The sequence below is a fragment of the Cyclopterus lumpus genome, chromosome 21 (genome assembly GCF_009769545.1).
Source record: "Cyclopterus lumpus isolate fCycLum1 chromosome 21, fCycLum1.pri, whole genome shotgun sequence".
Lineage (NCBI taxonomy): Eukaryota > Metazoa > Chordata > Actinopteri > Perciformes > Cyclopteridae > Cyclopterus > Cyclopterus lumpus.
In genome coordinates, this window is record NC_046986.1 from 8447235 (window position 1) to 8465040 (window position 17806).

General features: G+C 44.5%; 1 protein-coding gene across 1 annotated transcript in view; it reads right to left on the reverse strand.

Annotated features, from left to right (window-relative positions):
- The window catches only part of myo16 (myosin XVI), a 67234-nt gene that overhangs the window by 39406 nt on the left and 10022 nt on the right, over positions 1-17806 (reverse strand). Inside the window, exons 3-10 of the mRNA XM_034562370.1 lie at positions 14760-14830; positions 13999-14145; positions 8323-8431; positions 6235-6359; positions 6008-6133; positions 2916-2991; positions 775-925; positions 510-660 (exon numbers count right to left, since the gene is read on the reverse strand). Of these exons, the coding sequence (XP_034418261.1) occupies positions 510-660; positions 775-925; positions 2916-2991; positions 6008-6133; positions 6235-6359; positions 8323-8431; positions 13999-14145; positions 14760-14830 (956 nt within the window). The remainder of the gene's footprint in view (positions 1-509; positions 661-774; positions 926-2915; positions 2992-6007; positions 6134-6234; positions 6360-8322; positions 8432-13998; positions 14146-14759; positions 14831-17806) is intronic.

Here is a 17806-nt window from a genome sequence, read left to right on the forward strand (position 1 = left end):
GAGTGAAGACCATCAGGCGGCCTCTCTGTATTTTTACATGACAAATTTAAAAGTCTGGGACCGTGGTCTTCAGTTGAATTCCTTTGGAGGAACAAAGATATTGCAGCACTTTGCTCCAATCAAGTTCTTCACCAATGTATTTCCTCTATTTTCCAACATTACATTTGAGAAGATCTACTTGGGCTTCAAATGCACTTTATTGTTTAACTAGTACCGGTACACACTTGATCATTGCTGAATAACATTTGTCAGATTCCAACCTCTCTGTGTCTATTCGGATACGTCTATGAAACACAAGAGTTATTACATACTGATAAAGCAGACGTGAAATGCTATGCATGGAATTTTACAAAAACAAGTTTAATTTGAAATAGACAAAAAAGGTTGGTCCAGAGCCGCGTTTTTTGGCGTCAAGCCTCTTCTTCATCTCTAAAAACATTTGGGATTATCTACGCTCTCTCTGCCCGACTGTGTTTTTATGGTGCATTAGCTTCAAGACGACAAGGTACCTGCTCCAGTTTGCCGGCGCCAGAGCTAAAGTGTCCATCGAGGCCGTTGTCCTGTGAGGGCTGTCGGCTCAGTGCTCCGCCGGCCTCTCTGAACATGGCACACTTCTCCAGCAGACTGTCCCGCTTAGAGATAGAGAGCCCCAGGGGGTTCCTGTGCGATAGGTGAACGGGCAACGGTGTTGGAAAAGTAGGTAAATGGACAGGAAGCAGATTTTTGGGGGGGGGGGGATACAAAAAAATTGTGCTCATGAAACTGTTAACCCACAAGTTCTTGATAGGAGTGTTGAGGTCGTGAGAACCGCCATCATAGCACTGGTCGGTGGAGGGTAGAGGAGCGGACGGGTCCTTCAGCCTCTGCAGCCAGCTCTCTTCTGCTTTCAGCAGCATATCAGCTGTAGGCTCGGACGGGGAAATGTCTGCGAAAGTGACAATTAAATCAATAAAAAATAATAATAATAATATTGGTAATATTGTTGGCCACAAACCATAATACTCTACACTCTAAAACAACCACGTACGCCTTTCTGTTCACTGGCCTCTCACCATGCCAACCCTCCTTCACAATCCGTGTGGATGAGCCTGCACTGGTGCACAATGTGAACCCCAGTGTGGATCATCCAACTGTGCTTAAGGGGAAGGGGGAGATGAGATCCCCCATCTGTAATGAGGTCTAACAGAGCATCCCCCTAACAGGGCTTCATCCCGTCTTCATCCTCGTCTGACTGACAACCCCCTCGACTCCCATCTCTTGCTCTGGCTTTCCTTCGTCATGTGACCGCTGAAGGAGGGATGCGTGGCTTGTGAGTGAGAAAGAGGGGGATTGTCTCAGTCTCTGAGGACTTGTCTCACATCTTTTCTAAGCCTACATGTGAGAAGGAGCTATTGATTAAGGCCGGAGTAAGGCAATCAGAGGCGTGTTGAAGCCATGGGAGTAAATGGTTAGAGGCGTATGGTATGCTATTCCACGATGGCGAGGAACTCAAAGCCCTTCTTCCTTATGACACATTTCATCACCATCACGCTTACATTTAGAATGACTTCATAAGACTCTTGCTGCGCGTGCGTGTGTGCGTGCGTGCGTGCGTGCGTGCGTGCGTGCGTGCGTGCGTGCGTGCGTGCGTGCGTGCGTGCGTGCGTGCGTGCGTGCGTGCGTGCGTGCGTGCGTGCGTGCGTGCGTGCGTGCGTGCGTGCGTGCGTGCGTGCGTGCGTGCGTGTGTGTGTGTGTGTGGGGGAGGGAGGGGAATTTAGAATATACGTACATTTCTCTTCAGAATGCATTGTGTGCATCTCAGAGGGCCTTACAAACGCCTTTTCCATTCTCACTTGAGTTAACAGGCCTGGCTAACAATTGATGAGATGTTTCCAGTCTGTTTGAGGCGTTTCATTTGTTTATCTTCTTCATGCATTATGTCCCTGCATGTACAACAAGTTGCATTACCGCACTCTGCAACTGGCAGGAATGTGAGCGTATACGACTGAGATAGGACTTATGTGCCAAAACAAAACAATAAATTAGATTGTTTAACAGCCTACACGATTTCTATACAGCCAATTCAATTAAAAAGTATTTGTATTCATAGTTCAGTCATATGAACCTAACGGCAGATTACACAGGTCGGTTGTAGCCTGACTTTGCTAACGTTCTAGCCCGAAGCCGAGGGAGTTGGAGCAGTCGTCTGCGTCGAGCGACCCTCACTTCCCATCATCGTTGTCTCTGACTCCGCTCCTCAGCACCTCTGATGGTCAAAACTATTGACGGGTACCTTTGATTTAATTTTAGAGGGTATGGTTTTTAACGGGGGTCTAGAATTAATACTAGTTGGTATCATATTTCAGATGGCCGCTGTATCATTTTTGTCTTCCCTTAACTGTGGGACAGAATCCTGTTAGACATCCACACTATATCAGTGCAAATAGTCTTTATTCAGATCTCCTCTGTCTTGTAAGCTTCAATTATTAAGAAAAAAAGAAAGAATGAATAAATGCCTCTTGATGATACCTTTATGCCCATTAGCAAATTAATCACACAAGCCTCTTTCGATTACCGCTAACACCTCATTGTAACCAGTGCGTACGGGCACGAGTCCGGTGTTAAAGTTTTCTTTCACTAATGAATGAGTTCTCTTTCGCAGATGCACTCTGATGAGCACGGATTGGCTCGGCAGTGACGAAACCCTCGTGCCCCGTGCACACCGAGTGTGTGCGTTTACGAGCGTGTGTTTTATGTTCATCACAGTGATTACTAATGCATTCGCAGCTGAAGAAGTCAAAATCCATTTCTCCGCTTCTCTGCATCATTAACTCTTGATTGCTAAAAACTTGTTTTCCGATTCCAGCAGCAACATTTGTGTGCGTGTGTGTGTGTACGTGCACATAGTTGTGTGTGCGAGTGTCTTAATGCGTTACCTGAGGGCTTGTCTTGGTTGCAGTTCAACAGAGTCGGGTTCGCTCTGTGCCTCAGGAGCTGGCTAACGATGCTCGTCTGCGAGAGACGGGAGAAACACCCACATCCATTTTCATTCGATCCTCAGAAAATAATCTAACATTTCTAGGGCACCATTAACTGCAGCAACTTTTAAACCATCAGAGCGAGAAGAAAGAAAAGAAACATTTCATAGCAGATTTTTTATCAGATCATGGGAGATATATATTCTCACATTTGCTGCTACAGTGTAAATGTATAGATGTAAATGTGGGATATACTGCACAGACGAACGACGTATTTATGTCACACATGACAGGTCTATACAAGCGATCTATCCTTCGACAATAAGCGTATCTTCATCACATGTCACAGTGGAAGAACCCCACTTATTTTTTACACAGGGTGACATGTGACGGCTGTCACCTCTGTCCTCTATTGTTCCGTCAAGGTTTTTTTTCCTTTATTCTAGGCTGTCAGGCTCTCAGTCAAGATTTGTTCTCCTTTCCCTCTCATTGCCCCTTCATCTTCTTTTTGCATTCTCTCCGTCAACGCCCCTCTTTGACTCCGTGGTCTTTCGACTGTAAAGAATCCAAGACGAGTGCTGCACTATGTGATCTGTGAATACCAAGCGTCACTTCATTTTTCCTCACTGGAAAAGAATCTTCATTGTTTCTTGGTACTGCATGACCCAGCAACCGTCTCAGCAGCTAAATAAATATAAAAAAAACTCTATTGTGGCTGATAATTAAACCGGAGAACCTCAACCAGAGCTTTGACCAGAATAAAACGTTGGCATTGTACGTCTTTGCAAACAACGGATACGTTGAATCTCAAAGTTCTCTGAACCAGAAATATGTTTCATATCAACATTTCTAGTGTACATCAAAGTTAGTGTTTTAACTGCTTGTGACGCTTTTGGCCGCAAACATACATTATGCTAAAGTTTAGGCAACAAAACATGTTCAGTAAAAGTTGTTATGGTTTCACACGGGAAACACCCGTCTCCTGGGTGAAAGTCCTGTGACTCAACCATCCACCCCATCCTTCTCCCTACGTAGACTTTAATTAGAGTGCAACATTTAGCTACAATGCAACAAGCAACAGTTTAAAAGACTAAGCTTGAAAACTTCCGTTAAATTTAGGACACCTAAAACATTTACATTATTTTTGCTTGTAAATAGAGAATATTAAAAAAAGCAATACACCACATCATCATGCTTGGGCTAAGTTAAGTTACCAGTCAGCTGGTAAAACAAACTAAAAACTATCTGCTACTGATTCTTGACAAAAAAAAGCCTTTTTTGAAAGAGACCTTTCAGTAAAAACAAACAATAAAAAGGATCATTTTACACATCAAGAGGATTTTATTCATCTTAGGCAGAACGGGGCAGCCTGTGTAAAAACGAGCGCTCCAAAGTCGTAGAACTTCTTTGTACTCCAGCAGAGCGAGTGGCTGCAGTACAGAGGAGACGGGCTCAGCACATTCAGCGGACTCTGACGAACGCCAACAGCTGTTCGGCTGCGAGTCCAAAGCATCGCTTCTGTCCACAAACCCCGTCAGCTGTACTCACACCCTATAAATATGGACGACGCGTCAGTGGCACCACAAGATATTAACTCTTTAAATCGCTCAGGGGGAATCAGGAAAAGGTCATCACATCGGGTTTCGCAAATGTGATGATGCATATTCAGATAGACAAAAGGCCCAATTATCCATTCAAAGAATACATACAAATACATCTCGAGATTAACTTTAAAGCTTTAGAAGATGAAACGGATTCAGGGGGTTGCTATGTTGCCATGACTTTCACATTATGAAAACTGATTTAATTATTCCAACCCCACTAGGGCTCTACTTTAATATCCTGACATTTTTGTTGGAAAATCCAGAGTCCAAACCATTAAAAATGCTTCCCCAAAGAGAGCACATCTTGAAGAGCCGAGACTCAAATCAAGGACACCCAGAGCCAGGGTCTAACCCATCACAAGACTGAGAGGGAGGCTTAATTAGCTGCGGTAATAGGGTCATGTATCTTCTTAAAGGGTCAGTGCAGTACGTACGGCGCACTGCAGACGGGGGTCTTTGGGTTTTAACGTTGCCGCTCGCGTTGCAGTGTTTCCAGGCAACCGTTTGCTTCTGCCTCACATCAAGCAAAGCCTCTTCTCGGTGGGACCAGTAGTTTAGTTGTGCGGCATCTTGAACCCGTAAGATCCCGACTACTGACACGTCACTGTCAGTAAAAGGGAACGGTGACAGGAAGCGAGTGTTCAGAAGGCTCAGGGAGTCGTTGGTATGCAGGAGGCAAAGCACTGGCACCAGTAAAGAGCCGATGGCTGAGGTGATTTAGCACTGCAGGGGAAACTAATCGATTCTCCAATCCTCTAGGATGCCACTCTCAAGTCAGATGCACTTATGACACACACACACACACACACACACACACACACACACACACACACACACACTTAAAAACAAAGCGACGAAAGGAGGTTACTATTCCATTTAGAAGATTGCACAACATTTTAAAACCCACTCTAAAAGTGGAAAACATGTCTTCAGGGACCAAGGAAGTAGAGCGCGACTCTAAATACCAAACACTTCTTTCCTTTTCAGCAGCCCAAGCACACAGCAGAGACATGTAATTGCGTATCCAGTTGGGTCAGCGAGATCTGAACGTGTTCACTTCCCTTCCTTCATAGTTGGACTCCTCCAAAACCACCAGGTCTCATCGCTCCAACAACTCACCTCCACTGCATCTGGAAATCAATCTCTTTTGCTGGAAGAGAGCCCGTTAAACTGCTCATCTAAAACGCTGTAACAAATGCATGTGCAGTACTGCTCTGTGCCAGCAGTTTGTCTGTTCCTAATCAATAGGCCAAAAAAGAGCATCTTATCTGAGTGTGTGCAGGGTAGCTGGAGGCAACTTCTTCAGAGGAGGCACTCATCCATCAATAACTTCCTCCTTATTTCATTAATTCAATCAGATAAATGCCACTAGATGAGTGGAAATTAGGGGAGTTCTTAATTAATGTCCATGACATTGTGACATCTTGGTGAGCAGCTGGGAGTTACCTGTCCATATTTAGCAGCCAGGTGGAGAGGGGTCCAGAAGTTGTTGTCGGCTGGATGAGGGTCCGCTCCACTCTCCAACAACACAGACACCACCTCTCTATAACCACTGGCACACGCTATGTGGAGCTTCAGAGAGAGAGAGAGAGAGAGAGAGAATAAAAAGTTGAAGAAAGAACAACTCATGACCAGAGGGGAAGAGCGAGGTCAACGCATGTGGCCGTCCTTACCAGCGTGACCCCGTCATCATTGGGCTGGTTGAGGCTTCCCCTTGTGGCTACAAGCTTTCTGACGTCAGAGAGCATGGTGCTGCGCCTCTGCATCTTCATGGCGTGCACGGTTGACACATCCACACCTAAAACACACACACACACACAATTGAGACCCAGATGTTAAGGTAAGCATTTATTTGTTATGCTTTAAGAAAGTTTAATTTTGTAAACGTTCTATGGCACTTATATCTGTGCGGAAAAAAAACGATGAAACGGCTAGATTGTCTCTAAAGGAAATTGGCCTCCACCTCGAATTACATGCTGGACTTCTTGGCTGGGGGGAGCAGCGACTTCCTGGATTCAATGTTTACATTGTTTAAAACAGAGTTTTTCACCATGTGGGGATGCGTTACATTCAAGTACGAGGTTCGGACATGTTTTGCCTTTAAAGTTTCCCCAGTTTTAGCAGAACTAAATCTCCCAATAGGATTTGGGGTGAGTTCTGCATGGCGCTCTCCGATAGTGGTTGTGCAGTCTCAACAAAACCAGAGTATGCAATGCGTGTACAGCACTGGCAGAGAAAACACCCTCAAACTGACAGCACACAGGAAACCTCACGCTCAAACCAAAGCCTGGCAAATCCAGTGATGGCCAAAAATAATCCTGATGAGGATGACACTCCAATAAGAAAAAGGTCATCCAATACTCGTAAAAAGAGCAAGGCTAACACAGACTGACTGACACAGCCAAACAGAGGTCTACAAGGGCATCCATACCAAACTATGAAGGTCAATGCACTGCTCCACCATCACATTCACACAGAAGAATCTGACTTTGGTTGCTGTAATAGCGTGGATTGATTATCAATCAATCAATATTTCACTCTGATAAGCTCTCGAGAACTAACTAATGGGACTTTCTCCAGGTAGACAGGTTGGAGTAGCTAATCAATAAGTTTGTCTTTACAAACAAATGAGAGCCTGAGGGTGTGTAGCTGTTGGAAACATGCTCATAGGAACATTACCACAACAGGAGATAATTATTATTCTCTACAGTGCCAATACTTGAAAGAATCCAGTATCACATGAAGAATAAATGACTCGGCTGCAACAGTGAGAAGAAAAACACAATTTCCCTTTTCTCCCTGGTGCAGAGACACATGGACAGTCTCTCTTTCCCCACAAACCTGATGGGGAAAGAGAGCGTACAGCGAGTTGCTATAGCAACAGAGTGAGCCTGTGTGAGTAAGAGTGTGTTTCATGGCGGCAAAGCCCAGCATGATGAAGGGGGGGACGGGGGGAGGGATGGGGGGGACTATCAGGGGGTATCAGGAGGGAGAGATCACCAAAGGGGCTGGCAGAAAGAAGCAGAGAAAAGTCTCAAAATATTCTGCAGCTCAGGAGTCAGAGAGTCAGAGAGTCAGCCTGTGTGTGTGTGTGTGTGTGTGTGTGTGTGTGGTCTGAGCTTTGATGAGTTAGCGGTCTGTCGTCAGAATCTTCAATTTGTCCTGTGAACTCGAGGCCAATGGCAGACGGATGAGGGAAGACCCTCCATCGTCGTCTACACCTGTTCCTGTCCAGCTCTATCAGCATGATCCCCGTTCCCCTCCCTCTGCGTGTCTCTTAGTGTTTCTCTGCCTCTCCCGCTGTCACTCCACGTCTGTGTCTCCACCACGTCGGTCTTTGTGTGCGTCCCGACTCTCCCGTGTTTTTATCTGTTATTCGCAGCCCCTGTGTTGACCTTCTCCGTTCTCTGTGGGAGACAAGTGTCCGAATCGTAATCCCAATCATTAGGGCTGTGGGTGTACTTCACACTCACACACAGAGAGAGAGAGAGAGAGAGAGAACACTTCCTGTTTTACTGCCATAGGAACCAGTCACACTATCCCTATAATTCCTAAATAAATAAAATTAAACATTTACTTTTTCTCGCAATGCTTAATTGTTTTCTTTTTGAAAGTCTGTGCCATGGAATTAACATGGAATTGGGCCACTGTATTTCATTGAATCGCACTTTTCATGGAGCCCATGATGAATGAAATGTGAAATGTCGCCGTCGGTCTCTCGTTGAGCGAGAGCAGAACAAATGAGGTGCGCAGAGCTTTACCATGTTCCTCCAGGTGTTTGCGGAGGATGTAGCTCGTCTCGGTTCCCTCGGAGGCGTATTCCAGAGCGATGTTCCCGTTGACGTCCTGCAGCAGAACATTCACCCCGGTCTTCGTCACGCAGAGAGCAGAAGAAAGCAGAGAAGACGGAAGAAAAAGAGTTTTATTCCTCAAGACTAGAAATCGATGATGAAGTGGGCACAATTATCGCGGCTTCCCTGAGGCGTTTACCTGCGCAGAACCATGGAGACATTAACAGACAATACAGTGAATTAAAGAACTCATTAAATAACCGCCTGGGGGGGCGGGGCTAGTGGAGCGCCAGGGCGTTGGTTACCGGTACCTGGGTTCATCGGGGTGAGCGTGTGTGTGCATGTGTAAAGATTAATGAGTGTGGACTTAAAAGGACCCCGGCGAAGCCGTCTTCTGTTACGAGATAACATGGAAGGCCTTCCCTCGGGCTCCTTTTAATGACTGTTACTCTGACAGCGCAGTCGTGGGTCACATTGTTAGGATTAATTGCTCTTCTTTGCAGGAACGCCACTGCACTTATTATTTGTGAAAATGTTGCTGTGCTTCACCACTAAAGCAGAAATATGTACAAGCCATGCAAAATGTACTCGTGTGGACTTTCCTTCTGTCCTTCTCCTTTTTTATGGTCCCCTCCTTGGGGTCGGGTACTAAAAGTAACATGCATCGTTTCAAGAGGACATTGTCAGCATCCAGACATAAATCCCTTCCTGTTGTTTGGCTTGACCGTAAAAGACAAGCGGGTGTAACGAGTGTAGCTGGACCAGGTCTGATAACAGGGACAGGGGGACTCTAAGTGAAGATCCTTATTGAATATTTACAGCTAATAGAATTCTAACGGCCGAGTTCAAGTGCGGCAAAGAGATTTATGACCACGTCCTTAGGTACATAAAGAGGGAAGGGGTGGGGAAAGGGAAAAATGGGAGGAAGAGGGCGTGAATGCGAGGAGGGAGCCGGCCGACAGAGCAACACGAGAAGCGTTAACCTTAGCGCTCTGGAAACCGAGCAGCCAGACCACAAGGACACCGAGCCTGGAACCATCAGTGCAACCTTGCAATTATAAATTGATTTATAAAAACAGACAAGGTTTTCGTTCTTCTTTGTTTTTAATATAGTGAAAAACGTTCTGAAGATATTCAAAGGAAACGATTAATTCAAGAAATGCAGAGCAATTACAGTGCGAAAAGCGCATTGCTGTCAATTCCAGTTATCAGAGGATGTGTTCTGGTGAGCGGGGCGGTTTCATTGTGCAGCCTTCTGTGTCATCTAGTGGGAGCGTTTTCTCCCTGATGGGGGTTAGTTAGGGGTTAACAAAGGGAATTAATTAACATTAACAACTATCAGCTGCAGCTTGTGATGAGCAAATGATGAGGTGAGCGAGACGGAGAGAGTGCATCCTATCATGCCCCCCGCCGCCCCTCCACCCCTCCCTTGTCAAACGTGGCCTACTCCATCAACATTCCTCAGATTTGTGCTTTGCTCCCAAACGGTAATCAACTTCCTCGTAAACCCGCCAGCTCCACTCAGGGTGCCTCCGTTAACATGTGAGTGTGTGTTGTTGTGCGTGGGTTTGTGTGCATTAGTGTGTGTGTGTGTGTATAGTGGGGAGTAAAGGGGTGTGGTCCTCGCTCCGTCGCCTCTACCTGCCTTCCCTCAGCTGCGTCATAAACACAGCAGAGTATGAATTGCTTGGAAAATTGTTCTGTAAAAATGTGACATTTTGTCACATTTTACACCAGGACGCAATCGTTTGTGCTTGAAAACAAATCACAAGCAGAGTAGGCAACATAATACTATGCACTATGAACTGTGCTAAATTCACTTGAAAATGCTCTACTAGACCCCCTGAGCCTAGTTGTACACAAATAACAACAACAACAACAAACGGGTCACTGCAGGAATAATTCAAGATCTTTCAATGGCACACTAGAGTCCAAGACCAGCAGACGGATTATGGCGAAGGAAATATGATGTGTGGACAATAGATCCAGAGACATTAATCATGTGTCTGGGGCAACATGATAAGTGCTGACAGATATAAACGAGTCGGCGCTAGCCGGCAGCCACGCAGGCAGCGAGGGGTTAACGCGTTGACCTCTGACCCCGATACGCTCCCCCAGCCACAATATGATGAATCCACCTCGGACGTCCCGGAGTCGGAAATCTGTTCATACTGCGCTGCACGTGGGTTATAGTGACAGTTGTTACACGCAGTAACTGACACAGAATCAATAACCACCAGCCGATATGCACGATTCCCCGGGGCCGCCACACTGCCTGTCATTTCATCCAAAGCAAGGGGTCCTTTTAAAAAAGGGCACATATCATGCTCCTTTTCAGGTTCATACTTTGATTTGTATTTTGGGTTTGTACAAGAGCGCGTTTACAAACCGATAATTGATACGCATTCTGATGAGCCTGCATATGACATCTCCAGCCAAATCTGAATGGCTTGTTGAATAATGTACGCGCAAAGGCACTGACAAAGTGATTGTGTCATGATAGGTCTCCTTTAAAATTCATACCGTTGTGTTTGCTGATGAATTATTTGAAATCTCCCATCTCGTCTTTCTAAGCCAGATGTGTACAAAAGGTTCAAACAAAAAATGTTCCCAAAAATTGCAATCCAGAGACGATGAACTAGAGGCCACTGAGCAATTATTCTTCTCAACTGATTGCACACAACATCTGCTCAGCTGTGATCCGCCACTGTGTTATGTTTTAAAAACAGCAGAGGCGGCCGGAAAAAATATATAATTATATACTTGCTTTGGATGAAATGACAGATACTAATTCTGAGATAAGATGACGTGCTGCATTGTTGACCACTCTAAAACCAACCCATTCATTACGTCATAACTTCACTCACACGGCCATTACGATCAATAAATAGCAGATTTTGTTAGAGCTAGAGTTATGCAGAACAATTCTGCTTTTGAATGAAAATGTGAATTGTTAGTTAATTGAAGGTTTGGAGTTCAATTCACGCAGATTGTATCGAGCATGTGAGCGTGCAGCAGCTGCTTGATTTGTTTAGAAGAGGAGGTTCACATTATCAACAGAAAATCCACAAAGATTCAACTGGTGTGAAATGCCGCCGGGAGCTTTTGGCTTCAAAGGACTCAAAGTTCAGAAGCTTCAAATTCATCATTTACAAGCACGGAAAGTGGGTCACTTCTGTAACTGTAACCCCGGTTTGAACTGGAAGATGAGAAATAATATTTTGGGACAGAAGCCGTCTCTCAGGGATCAAATGAGTGCATTTCTACAGCTTCCCCCGGCACAAGTTGAGACACAGGAAGAGAGTAGTGCACAGGGAACTACGATATGGCAACCAAGAAAAAGGAAGAACAACAATACAAAACAAAAACAAATCAGTCGAAGTGCGTTGTGGTGGTGAACGGTTCAAGAGCACTGTACTTTCTCTCAAGGAGACACTGAAGCAAAATTGGGGCAAGTATGCAATTAAGTCTAATCACTTCTCAAATCTTCTCCGTTCAGAGTTTCATGAGGAACCAAATTAGGAAGACATAATTGTGCCACTATAAGAAGTTAAATTTGATAAGTATCTTGTGGGTTGTGGCTTTGAATCCCAAGCTAAGATGGAGATCAATAACCTCTGCTAAGGCTTCCTGACGTATGCGTAGGAGCCAAGTCTAACTACACGGGACCATGTTGAAATATATAAATATATATACAATCCTCTGTGTCTCTAAACTGACAGTTAATCCATTAACCAGAGCTTGAGCTAGGAATGGCTTAGGCGTGTATTTGGGAATGGGCCGGGAATCAGACGGTTTAGAAATGGCTTCTCCTGCTGTTTTGGAGGCAAGAGATAAGAAAGTAAACATCACTGCCAATCCGGCCACAGAGCAACAATGAACCCCTCCCCCCTCCCCGACAAGACAAGCGCGGTAGCGTCTCCGTCAGCAAAAACATTTCTGCTTCTCGATGAAGGAACTGGAGACAGGAAATCAAGGACATGAGCAGAGGACGAGGGGAGGGGAAGAGATGGAGGAGTCGGACGCCATAGATTAGTACATATTAGCAGCGCTATTCCTTCCTGTGCCAATCAAAGATAAAGCTGCCAGTCAACACCAGTGTCCCACTTCTCATTAAAATGTAAACTCGTTATATTCAGAGAGAAAGATCTCCCACTTACAGCTCTGATAAGGATGCAGCTTGCAGCGGGCTGAGGAGACGTGTGTCAAAATGAATGAATAGAAGAAAAAAGAGGGGGTTGCATCTCTATCTGGAGTGTGGCTCGACTGAAGCGATTATACTAGGAAAAGTAGTGCTTTTTTTTAGCGTAAAGAAGGAAAAAAAAGAAAGAAAAACACTGCATGCAAATGTCGACGATTCTGGAAATTATTACATTTCAAGTATCCTTTCCGACTCGTCTAGTTTCCTCACGGCCACACAAGCGTCCACAAGGGCACATTCAGTCAAATAAGTTAGCGCTTACTAGGATAGGACTTTGAAGTTGTGAACGCTGAAGACATATTTCGGCGTTGCTTAAGTAAGCCAGAATAATTTTCTTGGAAATGTTCCTTCTTTTGTTCTTGAACCCCTGCTCTCTTCAGTTCTGTGGAAATATGACCTCATTTCTGAGAGACTGGTTGTGTCTTGGGAGTGAACTGGAGACATTTAGTTACTGCCTCCCAGGGAGCAGTATTAAATCTTTCTCCTCTCATGCTATTGCCCGTCACGAAAGCATAGCTCACGGCATAAATCGCATTTGCCGTATCCATATCACACCCGTGCTCCACAAACTAGGCAGCCAGCATGAATCTTTTGCTTTGAGGGAATTCAAACGCATGCAAATATGCAATGAACCGACAGTCACATGAACCGACAGTCACGTGAACCGACAGTCACGTGAACCGACAGTCACGTGAACCGACAGTCACGTGAACCGACAGTCACGTGAACCGACAGTCACGTGAACCGACAGTCACGTGAACCGACATTCACTACAGGCTGACGCTTCCTTTGCCTGGCAGCTCTTCAAACGCATCCCATGCCTCTCAGGAACGTCTCTTTCCGGCCCCGCACACAGACAGAAATCACTCAGGACCCAATCAGGAGAAGCAGGCTGCACTGGATTCTACGGAGCCCCCCTCCGCGGGTCCAATCAACACCAGCAGACCAGCCCACTGAGCGACTGGACTGGGTGCGCATGCCCTCCCCTGCAGCTGGACCTGCTCTCGTTACCCTAATCAGTGCGGCCGCGGCTCGTCAACAACGACCCGACGAGATCGGGAAACATCCTCCAAAGAGCGCGCTCTCTCTTTGATATCATGCTAATGCCCAAATTCAAAATGTTCTCATTTCTACCGGTTCAGCCTGGTTTGTGAGAAAATGGCAAGCTGCGTTTCAGACCCCCCCCTCCCCCCTTTAATCCAAAACCCCTCGCGAATGGAAAACACTCCACTTGGACAGAAGATTCTGGATGACTAATGTGAACACAGCCGCTGGTCCAAAGCTGAAACATGGAGTTAGTTTGCCAACGTATTCAAGAACAATAATCTAATTTGTAATCGCGAGGATCAACGAGAAAATGTACAAATTGTGTGTCCGTGCAAATGTGAACGTGTGTATATTTGAGTCAATATAGCGCGGGTTCACATTCACGTTGCGTTTCTCACCAGCAGCAGCAGCAGCAGCAGCACGTCTGCGTGGTCACACACACACGCTACGTGCAGGGCGGTCCACAGGTCCTCGTCCTGGAGGTTGACGTTCAGGCCCCGTTCAATCAGAAGTTCCGCCGCGAACACGTTGTCATGGCGAGCACACTGCAATCACAGTAGATGTCCTTATTGTGGGTTTTCAGAAATGTATATTCCCTGAAGCGTCGCTAACTATAAACGGCACACGTGAGGTCACTAATTGACATGTGTGAAAAGGGTATTGTTCAATGATATTAACAATTACATAGGCCTACTTGTATTGCCATGGGGCTGAAAATATGAACTATAAAAAAGCATGGAGCTATTGGGACTGCATCATGTTAGAGGACATCATCGTATTTTTACCTAATGACGTGACATTTTCAAGTTTTTCTTTTTGCATTTCTTATCAACTGGGGAGAGAGAGCGCTACTGTAGGGACACGTGTCTAGACGGGAGGTTTGTCAGGCAGGTGGACCAGCTGCAATATAAAAAATAAATAATGGACACATCTGTGTGCAAAGAGTACAGAAACCTTGACTCAGATTCAATGTAGCTGCATCAACTGTAGAGTAAAGTAATATTGCAGATTAGGATTTTAGAGCTTCTTAGACATTTCTCCTTTGTTTGTCAAATTAATCAAAACATTTTCTACTGTTGCATCGTATATATTTGTGCGAGGGGCTATTAATCAAGCTGTGGGGACTATAGTATTATATGTATACTACTGTGCGTCTTACCAGGTGTAGCAAGGATCCCCCAGAAGAAGTGAGAGTGTTGGGGTCTGCTCCCTCCTTCAGGAGCCGCAACACTGCAACAAAAACAAACATCCATAATGTTAACGACACCTGCTGTGTGTGAAGACAGACGCGTGCCTTGGGCAGACAGTGAAAACACACACTGACCTGTGCCAGTCACGATCCAAACTAATGTGTCAAGTGTCCTCTGACTGTCCTTGACATGTCGGCATGGATCCGTCTTAAGGGTGTGTGTGTGTGTGTGTGTGTTTGGTAGCTCCTTGTTGCAGCAGCGGGTCAGAAAACCTCTGGTTTACACACATTTACACACACACACACACACACACTGTAAGCTCCAGTGAGCCGCACAACCCACTCACACACTGACACAGATCGACTGAACACAACAACGACAAACACGTTCACACAGTCAGCCGTGAACACGCGAGTAGACAGTCTGGGTCTAAAAAAGATCAGTGATTTTACTGTACCACTCGTGCATCATTTATTCAACATGTACCAACAATGAATGAGACCCCAACAGGAGGGAGGGGGGGGGGGGGGAGAAAGAGAGAGAGAGAGAGAGAGAGAGAGAGAGGGAGAGAGAGAGAGAAGGATGGACAAACAAGAGAGGTTGGTGGAGCGCTGTGGTTTGGACATTTGTGATTATACTCACACTGACGGCACTAGATGGATACCGACTAAACTCTGGAAGACCTTCTCCCAGCTAAGCAGCCACCACTGTCACGCACCCCCCCATCCCACCCCCCCCCACACCCAAAAGACTGGAGTCTTTGAGCCAAGCAAATGGCTCCGAGGACAGTAACCATGGTAATTATAGCGGTAATAATTCAAGCTAATGAAACCTGCTGATGACCCCCATGAGGTCTTTTCACTTAAAAGGGTCATTATGAAGACAGGCATGCTTAAATAACCTAATCCCACCTTGCACACACACACACACACACACACACACACACAACAAAGCATGTTTTAAATACAGTAGATGCTGGTTAGTAAAACAAACTGACTATCACTACTAATAAATATGTTTACTATAACTATATACAGAGGATAACAATAACTGGAGCTCATACATAACAGTATACAATGCAATACAACAAAACCACTATATGACCTAAAAAAAAAGAAAGCAGATATTTCAACAAACACACAATAATTACAATACATACCCTTTATAAACAAGCTTTGGAAGGTGCCGTAGCAACATTACACACAAAAGCCCAGCCCCCATATTCACACACTTACACTATAGAATACATTAAGGCTTGTTTTCAGTATAGAAATATGTATTAAATATTTAAGTGTAGTATTTATTTTTCAAAGAAATTTTGAAAATCATCATCATCATGTGGACTAGCTTATAGTAGCTTATGTTGAGAGTTGAAACAATAATAGATGTTAAAAATAAAAACACACAGATGCATACATTATTTGTTAATTAGGAGGACATAAAAATTTGAGCGTATGCCGTTCTCTATATTTTATGTGAAAGTCAACGTAGTTTTAAACTGTTAGTCTGACAAAACAAGAAATTTAATCAGTTTTTTCTGAAATTTTAAATCAGCTAAACAATGAATTCATGACTAAAACTATTAATCTAAATCTATAATATAAATAATTGTGAGTGTGTTGCAATCCCATGTATTTTGTCTGACCAATTAAGAAATAACGAAAATATATGAATGAAGGAAAAATGGCAAATTGTAACATTTAAGAAGCTGCAACCAGCAAATGTCAGGTATTGTTATTCTTATTTGAGAAATGACTTTCATATTTGTCAATACCGTCATCAGTTTATTCTGTCGGTTGACTAATCAGTGTATCGATTAATCATTTGGAAAGCACATGCAGCCACACACACACACACACACACACACACACACACACACACACAGGCCTTCAGTGCTTAATGGTCTTTAAATGGTTGATGAGAAACAAACTGGCCAACCTTTCAGTCAATCAGCACAATTACCTCCCGTCTCCTCCATATACTGTCGGGACTCAGGCTGTAAACCACCAATCAAGGCTCATCTAGCACTGAAGTCCTTACCAGGGAATAGATTATGATATTTCCTGTCTGTCTAACAGTAAATCATAGCTCTGCTTATACGTGAATGTGGAGCAGCGTTCTTGAAGCATGCTTTGCTTCTACACAAAAATAAACTATTGATGAGTGAAAGTGGTCAGGACTGTAAAACATCCCGTCTTTTAGAACCAGTTAAAAGTCTGTGATAGAAAAACCTACCAGAGTTTGAGAGCACATTATTGAATGCGTCTAAAGAGAGGTCGGAGGTCACGACCTACATATTGACCCTCCGGCAGTAGAGAAATAAAAAGCCAGGCGTTTGTCTTGCGGTTTGGCCCTTTGGGAATCAATTAGTACTGATGTACCATTGACGGACTCGTCAGAACCAACCACTGTTCTAATTTGTGTCCACTGTGTCTAATTGGCTTTTGCACAAGTAGGAGGTTTGACAGCTGTATGAGGTAAACCTTTGAATTTTACTTTTAAGATTAGTGTAACTTAAAAGGATATGTTCACATAGTTGTCATGTGTGTCTTAAAATAATATTCAGTAGTCCATATGAACATATGTCCTCCCATACAACAAGAGATGGGAGGACAAAACCAGGCCGCATGTTGAGTAGCAGGTCACCAGGATGGATACGAATGACTCCCTTGTCTTCGAGCTCTAAAGCGGATGAAAAGGGACAACAAATCTGACAAAAAAAACGTGGCATTTCTACAGTTAGAAATAAGTTATCATACCGTACGGTTTTTAGTGATAAACTAGAAAATATCGTATTATCCAAGAACGTGGATGAGGAAAACTGTCTAATCGGGAGCAACAGAGTGTCTTTAGGAGGTGTTGCAGGTTTACAGTAGTCAAAAAGGAAAAGGAGCACCGGCCATCATGAGGATGTTTATCTTTAGAACAGCGACAGCATGCTACTCCCATGGCAACAACAGTCATTTTCTCTCTATGCTAAATCTTTATTTGTCAGTTGGTGTTTGATTGTACACTG